The 11,473-nt window shown below is 38.6% G+C and overlaps 1 protein-coding gene across 1 annotated transcript; it reads left to right on the top strand.

Annotated features, from left to right (window-relative positions):
* The first annotated feature begins 1,589 nt into the window (after positions 1 to 1,589).
* LOC131435579 (uncharacterized) lies at positions 1,590 to 11,014 on the top strand. The gene is made up of 3 exons (XM_058603663.1): positions 1,590 to 2,192; positions 10,291 to 10,684; positions 10,768 to 11,014. The coding sequence occupies exons 1-2, from the start codon at positions 1,625 to 1,627 to the stop codon at positions 10,548 to 10,550; spliced, it is 828 nt and encodes a 275-aa protein (XP_058459646.1). The 5' UTR covers positions 1,590 to 1,624; the 3' UTR covers positions 10,551 to 10,684; positions 10,768 to 11,014.
* The last annotated feature ends 459 nt before the right edge of the window (positions 11,015 to 11,473 follow it).

Below are 11,473 nucleotides of genomic sequence, written 5' to 3'. Positions count from 1 at the left end.
GTCCACTAGTAAAAAAGCTACAGACGAAATCACGTAAAAAGAAACCTCTAAACAAAAATTGGATCAGTATGGATTCTATCGCCACTGCGAGCAGATGTATTTTGTGTCGTTTGCCGCTTCCGACAAGAGGAATTACGTCACAGCTGCCAGTCGTTTCCAATGGTGAAAAAACAACGAAAAGGGGACGATGGTGGATAACATAACACGAAATCAGCCGTTCTAATGGCTCTAAAAGTTTTCTAAAGAACTATTTGGATTTGTTGTTCGCAAATCGAAGATAAATATCCTCAGTTCAGTTCAAATCTAGAACAGTTTGGTTAGATTTGTGCACTTTTCGCTGTGTGAAAAGTGAAGCCTTCTTTGTTTTTGCGAAAAATGTGAAAAAAGGGGAATGCTTGCATAATTCATACAATTTAACAACTAATTGATATTCGGAAGTGTTAAGCAACATGTTAGTTGTATCGTATTCACGACATTCACGACTATTGTTTTTCATTTACTATAAAATTTCGGAAATTAATCGCGATATGCGCAGTTTGGCTATTTAGAGGGGGTGTAGAAATACATTGAATGTAGTCATACCGGTTTAAATTGCAATATATTTGTTTTTGCACTAAGGTTTAGAATGTATTAATAATCAAGTTAGTTGATAAAAAAATCTTTCGAATAAGAACGTTATACTAAATCTTTCTTATAACTTTTCTTTGAATTAAAAGTTTCAGCTAGTTTCAACATGCTCTACAAAACTGGTTTAAAGTTGGAAACACTTTTGGCTACCCTGCTCGGAAGTGCCAGTAATGAGGAAAAGCGTAAATAGAGAAAAACAACCGCCAAAGCAGTAAAATCATCAGCACTGAACCACATCGCTGGCATCGTAGAGGCCATCATTAGCATCATCAACGTCATCGGCAACCTCGTGTGCCCGTACCCAAACACCCAAACCATCACACAGTCGTCAGCATTGTGTTGGAAGTTTTTTTTGCAGTATTAGTAATAATAGCAGTTGTTCATTCTGTTTTTCGGTGAGTTTCATTGTGGGCTGTAAGCAGACAACCCGCGAAATGGATACACCGAAAAACCGCCACTCCACTGAACCTGAGCGCATCGTGCCGTGAGCATGAGAGGTTGGGAATCGAAAGCCACACTATCATCAAAGGCCGCAAAAAAAGCCCACAGCCACCACATTTGAATATACACCGGTGGCCGAGCCAGCCAAGCGCACAGTTCTGCTCACAGGTTGACTTTGGCAAGCCCCATTCACATTCCGGCAACCGGGCGGTCCACCAACGGGTTCAAATCTAAGCGTGAGCGGTGTGAAAACACAACGCTTAAGACATTGTTGACATATTTTGGTCCAGCCGTGCGGGAGACTCAAACAAACGTTGCCCTGATTGGCAGATGAGTGCATCTTACGTGTTTTCTTGATATAGGTCAAAGTAAAATGCGATTGACCATTGTTTGAAAAGTGTGAAGAATTTGGAGAACAAAAAAGCTGAACAACTGTTGTCTAGTGGCCATAGCACAAATCCTTGGAAGTTGGCGATTCTTCATAGACGTGAAAGTTTGGATCTAGTAGATCATTGCCTTAGTGTAAAAAGTACGGCGGTGCCAAACAGATGCAATTATGTACTTGCACAGGAAATGTACTGTTTCGATAGTGTTTTTCGGCTATTGTCTACTACTGCTTAAAGCAACGGTTCGGAGTCATGCCATTTCGGGTGCATTTCCGCGTAGTTCCGATGGCACGTCCGCCCTGACCGTCGTCGAACCTCCACTCATGCAAGCTAGTAACAGTGAAACCACCAAACTAAGTGCCAGTGAACTTTACAGTCGACTGCAACCCCAACCGCGGAGGCTGAATCTAGAACGAATGGATTCGTGGTCGGAACCGAGCGCAAGTCACATGATCAAGGGCAGACAGTGGAAATTGCAAAACATCACCCCGCCGGGTCGAAGTCGGACCAACAACCGCTCGTTCCCTTCGTTCAATGAGATGGAGAGCGGTGAATATGATGGCGACGAGGAGGACAAACAGGCAACCCAGTGGGACACCGCCCCCCTGAAGGTGCGCCGGGATTTACAGGTTCCAGAACCGGAAGCGAGAGGGTTGGACAGTGTTACAGATTTGGTCGCACGAGCAGCGAAATCATCCGATCTAGAGGATTATTTCTACAGATACGTTATGGATAATGGTAAGTGGGTGCATTTATTATTGTTTTACAATTTGACGTGAATAAGTCTTACTTTACTATCGGAGGCCTTTTCTAAATTTATCATGTGGAGAGTGATAAGTTTTTGATCAATTTGTGATACATTTTTCAGTTGTTTATTTCTGTGCAATCTGTTGTGATACGGAAGACCTCACGTTTTTGGAATGAAGCGAGCAGCAAAATTGTGTAAAGGAACAACAACGATTTGCGTTTCCAGTGTTCATCAGTGGAAGCCGTCAAAGCTTTATGGGAGCGCTGTGTTTGAGAATACCGCTGCCCAGTTAAATTGTCCGGAGCTTAAATCGGAATTCGTTGTAAGTTCCAAATGGATTCACTATTTTACAATCAGCGTTTCAAAAATGTAAAAATGGACTGTTAATTATTAAGCATTAGGAATTGAAATCAATTGTAACCAGAATTGAATTCTGATTTAAATTCTGGACAACTCAACTGCGCAGCGGTGCTCTCAAACACTGCGCTTCCATAAACTCTGACGGCTTCCGCTGATGCACACTGGGAATTCCATCGATGCAGTCATTAATTGATCTTTCATAAAATAGTGATATCTTGGTCTAAAATCAATGTATTTCGTCGTAATCGTAGCCAATAACTCCCTTTTTATTGGTCCCAGATAATTTTTGAAAAAATGTATGTTTTTGAATGATTTCTTCTGATATATTTTATAGTGATGATATCATTCTTACTAGCTGAGAAACCTTTTGACGAAAGTTTTATCTGTACTGCACTGTACTATGGAATAGATATAGGTGGAATCGAAAGTTTGGTTGAAAACAATCATCGATGTAAAACTAAATTGGATTGCATTGAATTTTCAATGAATAGAACTGTATCTTTCAATTGACGCTTAGTTTTGTGATTAAATTATATTAACTCGAACGGAATTGTAAAGGAACTTTATGTTTAATTACCTACTTTAAATATGTGCATGAAAATATATCTAAATTCATTAAAATATTTTTATCTGTGTGACCTAATTGGATCACAAAATCTTTCTCTATCTATCTCACCGTGCATTGAACATAATACGAGGTCTGTTCAAAAAGTACCCGGAACTCTCATTTTTCTAAAAAAATATTTATTTATTCGTCTACATCTATATGGTCCCCTTCAAAGTAATCCCCCCTAGATATAATACACTTATGCCAGCGTTTTTTTCCAGTCTTCGAAACACCCCTGATAGTCACTTTTTGTAATGCTCTGTAGCACTCTCAGCGATACTGCCTTTATCTCTTCAATCGATGAAAAACGCTGTCCTTTCATGGGTCTCTTCAACTTTGGGAACAGCAAAAAATCACACGGAGCGATATCTGGTGAATAAGGAGGTTGAGGCATGATTAAAGTCTTGTTTTTAGCCAAAAACTTTGATCAAAATTCAGCAGTTTTGGAACGAGTTTTGCTGCCACTCGTTTCATGCCCAAAACATTTTAAAAAATATGATGGCATGAGCCAACTGATATGCCAACTTCATCAGCAACTTCTCTAATAGTGATTCGGCGATCATCCATAATCATTTTTTCCACTTTTCCCACATTTTCATCGATTATTGACGTGCTGGGTCGACCGGAGCGTTCGTCGTCTTCAACGTCTTCGCGGCCATCTTGGAAACGCTTATACCACTCGTAAACACTTGTTTTTTTCATAGCAGACTCACCGTAGGCTCTCTGTAACATTTCGCACACTTGGTTACACTTTATTTCATTTTTCACGCAAAATTTAATACAAATTCTTTGATTCTTCTTCTTCCATTGTTTAAACTAACAAAAATCGCCGAGCTCAAAAAAACACGTCTACACCAGCCGCTACAAGACAGAATGTAAACAATGAATACAGCTGAAAATTTCACCATACATTAGGGACATATGTATCAACACAATAAAAAAAATTTGACCACCGGACTCTCCAGACGCGCGCAATTAAAAAATTTCGGGAACTTTTTGAACAGCCTCGTACACTGGAACCTCAATTTACACGCAGAGCCGGGATGCGTAAATTAAATTTCGCGTAAATTAAATAAAACATCGGGTTATTTTAAATTTTTCGCGTAAAAAAAGGGTTTTCAAATTTCATTTGATTTTAGTGTAAATAACATGAACAAATCTACTACGTCCGAAGCATTAGAGCCTGAGGACCCTCTGAGCATGTTCTGAGACTATGGAAATGCTTAAGAGATGTTCCAATATCCAAGAACTACTTGGAATATTGTCCTTAGGGACTACACTGTGTCACAGCAAGAACTACAACGGCTAATGCCTGTTTTGATTATGGTTCATACTTTTAGAGCTACTCAATGCTTACTTGGCTATTTATAGCTGTTCCAGGTAGGTTCCCAGTCGTCCAAGAACTTGTTTTTTTTTGCCCACCACACTCCCCCACACCAGAAAACTTCACTTTGGAGCCCCCTGGTAGTGGACGCAACTAGTCTCAGCGGAAAACAAGAAACAAATAAACACTGGCAATAATAATACTAGAAATACAAATTTATTTTGATACAAATTTAATTTTGATGGAGTGGAAAAGATTTCCTTTTAAGGGGTCCACAATTTAATTACTACGCTATGTTGGAAAGAAAGTACAAATATATTAGGAAATTAGTTATTAATATGAAATACTGTTGACGATAAATACATTACATTATAAAACAAAAAACTACATTAGCTAAATATCTCGTTCAGTCTGTGCTTAAAATGGAACTTTAGTCTAGCCGCAAATGTGGCACGATTGTTTATTCCTCGTATATCAGGCGGAAGTGCATTATATTTAGTTGGACCAACGAAAAGGATCCGTCTTTGAGTAAGGCTTGTAACTGCTCGAACACGAAACAAATTGTTACTACGGCGTGTTGTTCGAGAATAGGATATAGTTGGAAACTGTAGATTATGGTAAACTGTGGAGTTATGCAAATTATCATGGATGAATAGCAACGTTTGGACATCACATAAGTATGTTATTGGTAAAACATTATGGTTTCTGTCAGAGTATAACAACAGACTCGAGAATAGTAAGGGTTTATTGAAAATGATTTTTAGGCATCTGTTTTGTAGAGTTTGGAGTTTCTTCAGATAAGAACTAGCGGCTCGCCCCCACACCGATACCAAGTAGTTGAGCTGTGAATGGATGTAAGCAAAATAAAAATTTAACAGAACACGCTTGGGACTTCGGTGAAACCAGGTCTTAAGATCTACTCGAGCATTCAGCAGTCTATGTATAGTTTTTCAATGCTGCTCATAGTCGTACAGCTACAACTCCAGGTAGTTTTTGGATGGCCTAGAGCAATCACAATTGTCCTATTGATCGCATGAGGAATCACGAATATGGACCGAGGACGATAAGGTCGTTAATGCACTTTGTTACACTGGTAGATCTTAAGGCCTAAAGTTCAGGTAGTTTTTGGATGGAGCATCGGTTACGTTGGTAGACCTTAAGGCCTCTTCCGAGGAGGTTTTGGATGGGCAAGCTCTTCTACAACTAAACAATGCATGAATGTACATTTCATAATTATCAATTCCCTGAAGCAATTTAGATGGTTTTGTATATGTATATAAATTGAGATTTTCTTCATTATACAAAAACCTTTTTATACACAATCATCGCGTAAACTAAATAAAAAATCGCGATATTTCAAATAAAATACGGAAAAAAGTCGCGTAAATTAAATTCGCGTGAATGAAGTTCACGTAAATTGAGATTTATTGTAATTGGTTCGGATGTAAACAATTTTTGAAAATGTAAAACAACTGTTCTATAAATGCTCCAGTTCAAATGAACGATATGTAGATATTAATGCCGATTAATATAAAACCAAGTTGGTCTCGCTTTTTTACGTATAGATCTCAAAAAGAAGAAAATGAATTTTTCATACAAATTAACTACGTCATGAATAATATGTTTAACCCTGTATGTATTGATTCTAATCGCGCATATCGAAAATAGAATTCTTAAACTATTTCGAGCAGAAAATATGAGGACTGTGAAGGATTCCATCCTTGATTATGTTTATTTTAACTTGATACCCTATTATCGCGACACGACATTCTACGCGTCGAATTGACTTGTGACACGGTTCGTTGTGTTGATGAAACACAATTTTTTTCTTTGTCATATGCGGTCATTTCTTTGCAATTTCAGCCTTCAAACGCTCCAATAGAGATAGTCGATAAATATTACACCATGCACTTCCCAAAATACCGAGGTCATAACCGTTCCTGCCGATTGTTATGCTTTCGGGCGCTATGGACGAGGTTGCTGTCCACTCAGATGAAGATCGTTCTGATTCCGGAGTTAAGTGATGAATCCATGTTTCATCCATTGTCACATATCGACGCAAAAATTCCGATTTATTACGTTTAAACATGGCCAAACACTGCTCAGAATCATGAACACGTTGTCGTTTTTGGTAAACAGTGAGCAAACGCGGCACCCACTTTGAACAGAGCTTTCTCATAGTAAAATGCTACATAAAGCCAACAAATTCTTTTGATATCTTAACGATGTAAACCAACTCACACAACTTTACTTTTCGGTCATTCGATTTTGTGGATATTTTTATAATGTTTCCTGGTATTATCACCTTATTTGGACGTCCACTGTGTTCTGCATCATCGGTGTCTCTACGACCATGTTTGAAGTCATGAAGTTATTGTTGTTTCTGGTGAAGCGGAGTCTTCATAGCACTTTTCAGGCCATTGCTTCGCTTGAACGGTATTTTTCCCATCAAGAAGCAGTGTAAAATTGAAACACGAAATTGTTTTTGATCCATTGTTCTGAAAATAACAAAAGTTGCGCTAGCACAATAACTCACAAACTAATGAACAGGATATCATGAAATTTTACCAGCTGTCTAGTGTAAGGCCAATCTATGCTTTAGGGCCGGGACTGTTCAGCCCATATGTTATTTAGCTTACAAGACAGGACTTCATAAGATGGAGGATGCAGATGTGATTCTACCCGCCGTTGAAAATTCAGATGATGGAAATTTTCAGTCATAAACTATCTCGGACGATACAACTGCAGCGCGTGATACCCCGAAATTTAAAAATAACCACAGCCTCGGCGAATGACCGTAAGGTTAAAACCGAGGGTTAATAAAACAACATAATAATAATAATAATAAAAATAATAATAATAATTAACCAGCCATTTCAGTATTACTGGAAATGAATGGGTTGATGAGTTAACCAGAGCTGGTTCCACGAATGAAAGAACCAGCTTTATATATTTCCACTTGATGGATAAAGCACAAGCTTGTAAACCTTCGCTTAAACAAAAGCATTTTTGGCAGAGATGTGAATCTAAAAATATCAAAATATCTACTGCATTTTTCCAAGCAACACTGCAGTACTCTGGTCAGAACTCTGACTGGACATTACCAACTCAACTAGATATCACACGGCTACTATCCAGCGGGCTGAGTATTATTCGTATGAATGCGATTACGGTATTTCATATTATCTGATAGGTAACTGTCCCGCATTGACGCAACTACGTAAATGGGTGTTTGGTTCTCCGTACTTGATCGAATATGTGTATGGAATGCTAAAATTGCAATGGATATTCTATCGTTTCTCACCCAATATGGTAAGGAGCTACAGTCAGAAGGGTTCATCGTTCTTATTGGTGTAAATGAATCCTTGCTGGATTGACTTTGAAAGGTTTTAGCAGATTGTTTGGTATCCCTTATGGAGTACCGAATTTACTTCTGCTCATAATTATAGCAAATCGTTGGCTCTGGAAGCTAGTTGCTATGCACTTTCAACAGACACAGGTCGATATGAATATAATTATTATTGCCAATATTACGAAAAGGTCTACAACAATTATATTTTCTCATCATTAAATCACACTCACTAAATGCTTGAGTTTGTTGATACTAGTTTCCACACTGATGCTTTATAACAGTTTGGCTGAAAAGTTCGTATCGTTTAATAGAAACACACATTTTTTTGCCAAAATTCGTTTTTATTATTCAACATAATTGCCATCAGAGGCGATACAGCGATTATAGCGATCTTCCAACTTTTCGATACCATTTTTGTAGTACGATTTGTCCTTTGCCTCAAAATAGACCTCAGTTTCAGCGATTACCTCTTCATTGCTTCTAAATTTTTTACCAGCGAGCATTCTCTTGAGGTCTGAGAACAGGAAAAGTCACTGGGGGCCAAATCTGGAGAATACGGTGGATGAGGGAGCAATTCGAAGCCCAATTCGATCAATTTCAGCATGGTTTTCATCGACTTGTGACACGGTGCATTGTCTTGATGAAACAAAACTTTTTTCTTCTTCAAATGAGGCCGTTTTTTTTAAATTTCGTCCTTCAAACGCTCTAATAACGCTATATAATAGTCACTGTTGATGGTTTTTCCCTTTTCAAGGTAGTCGATGAAAATTATACAATTCGAATCCCAAAATACAGACGCCATAACATTACCGGCCGATTGTTGAGTTTTTTCACGCTTTGGGTTCGGTTCATCGCGTGCAGTCCACTCAGCTGACTGTCGATTGGACTCCGGAGTGAAGTGATGGAGCCATGTTACGTCCATTGTTATATATCGACGAAAAAAATCGGTTTTATTGCGATATAACAGCTCCAAACACTGCTCAGAATCATCAATTCGTTGTTGTTTTTGATCGATTGTGAGCTCACGCGGCACCCATTTTGCACAAAGCTTTCTCATATCCAAATATTCGTGAATAATACGTCCAACACGTTCCTTTGATATCTTTAGGGTGTCAGCTATCTCGATCAACTTCACTTTACGGTCATTGAAAATCATTTTGTGGATTTTTTTCACGTTTTCATCGGTAACAGCCTCTTTTGGACGTCCACTGCGTTCATCGTCTTCGGTGCTCATATGACCAGTACGAAATTTTGCAAACCACTTACGAATTGTTGCTTCGCCCGGTGCAGAGTCTGGATAACACTCATCAAGCCATTTTTTGGTATCGGCGGCACTTTTTTTCATCCAAAAGTAGTGTTTCATCAACACACGAAATTCCTTTTTTTCCATTTTTTTTTCACAATAACGAAACTAGCTTCACTCAAAATGCAATATCTCACAAACTAATAATCAGACAGCTGTCAAATTTATACACGTATCTTTTGAAGGTTGGTACTAACTGAAAATGGTATGGATTTAATTCTAGTGGCACCCTCTCATAGAAACGATACGAACTTTTCAGCCGATCTGTTATTTCAAAAATGTGCTTTTATATTAGGGTGTAGGTAATCTTTTATATGATAACTAACATTTTATCCCTAAAAGTAGGTATTTTTAAAGTATGGTGACTCAGAAATCAGAACCAATTGGCTCAAGTGGCAAATTATTTTACATTCGTATTCTCATGAAATATGAATTTTTCGATTCAGTTCCTCATATATCTCGAAAACGTCTGTGTTTAAGAAGTAGCTTCCCATAAGCTTTTTCATTGAACGTAGCTTGGAGAATAATATTTCATTGCTCAGATACATTTATTCCTATAAAATCATCGTTTTTCGGAAATTTTCCTTTCGAAAGTTTCCTTGTAACTTGACATTTTTTGTGATATAAAATTAAAGAAAAATCGGGCGGTTAAATAACTAAGAATTTTGAAAAATAAATTTCATTTTCGATTTCACAAAAAATCGGAAGATTTGTTTTTCAGAGTATATTTTTTAAGAAAGTTCTAAATTGTTAGAATCTATAGATTTCTAATTATAATTGTTTTGAAAATAATGGGGCTAAAACACATACGCCCTTTTCAAAAATTAGTCTCTCTAGGTCAGTGAAAAACACTTCATTTGCTAAACCGATCATACATGTGTTATGCATATCCAAGAGAGTCGCCATTTCTAGACGAATTTTGCCATTTCTAGACGACTTGTCGTGAAATTGTGCATATTGAACGTAAATAACTGTAAAGTAACTTTATGATCAATTTTCTGTTCCAAACATGTTCATGAAAATTGATGTAAATTCACAAACAAATTTTATCTGTGTATATAGATTAAAACAATTTCTAAATTTCTACGCTCATCGAGTTCCACATTTCGTAATCGAAATCCTTCCTGTATTTCACCCGACAGATCTAGAGGATACCCTGGATGATGACGATGACGACGATGACGACATCAATCCGGAGGCTCGCTTCAAGAAGAAGAAAAAGTACCACCTGAAACACAAAATCAAGAAGTACCTGCTGCCGCTGCTGTTGGCCTACAAGCTCAAGTTCATGATGATGTTCCCGGCAATGGTGGGCGGGTTGATACTGCTGGTGAAGGCCGCCGGTCTGGCCGGATTCTTCTTCGCCCTGTTTGCGTCGGTTGTCAGCTTACAGAAGCACTAGGGCTGGGACGGTTCGTGACGGCGCGATCATCGGGCAGCGCTAGGATAGGGTGAATGGACTGACTGAGTGAGTGCGAGCAGAATGACCCGGCGAGTTTGAGGATGCTGCGACGAAAAATGGACTAACGAATTGAAGTAAGCTTGCGTGACGTGACGCATATTTTGCGCGCTTCGAAAGCGGATCACCTAATGAGCTTTATTTCTGTTGTTTACCCTAGGTCTCTGATCGTGGCACGCGTAACGTTAAACGAGGTGTGACCGAGTCGAAGCGAGAGTGATAGATGCGAAGGGAAATGGAAGCCCAGGGAGCGTGAAATTGAGACAACCTTGATTGGGAGCAAACTCACCGAAACGGAAAATACTCAACGATTGTAGTGCTGTTGTTTGATAGTTTTGTGTTGTTTGAGAGTGTCGGTACGCCCAGAGAAGCAAGCGAAATTAGGCGAGTGAATGATTCCAATTGGACCCATCTGTCACCGCAGAAAATTAGAAAATTGTCATGATTGTTGCTAGTTTGAACGATAGGATAAGCTATTTATTGTCGAAGAAAAAAAAAGTTGACCATATAAATGTAGATATTTTATTTAAATAGGACCATCTAATTCTGTTTTTCCGATGACAATCCTCAACACCAATCTAGTACCAGGTCATCGGAATGGCTTTGCCTGTAAGCCACATTCCACGGAACTAGGCCTATGAAAAGGTAAAACTGATCCATAATTGCAGTCCATGTCGATGTCCAACCCGACAAACAAGTGCGTGTTGGATTGCCCGGGGCGCTAGTGTATAATTATCGTCGTGATTCGGTGAAGTTTATGTTAGCATTTATCGATAATCGAGAGCGGAGAGGCGATTTCCAACACGGGAAATCTTGTTTTAATGAAGCTACTTGTGAGTAGTTTGTTTGTTTTTTTTTGTTTCATA

Source organism: Malaya genurostris, chromosome 1 (genome assembly GCF_030247185.1).
Source record: "Malaya genurostris strain Urasoe2022 chromosome 1, Malgen_1.1, whole genome shotgun sequence".
Lineage (NCBI taxonomy): Eukaryota > Metazoa > Arthropoda > Insecta > Diptera > Culicidae > Malaya > Malaya genurostris.
This window is presented reverse-complemented; position numbering and strand designations above follow the sequence as displayed.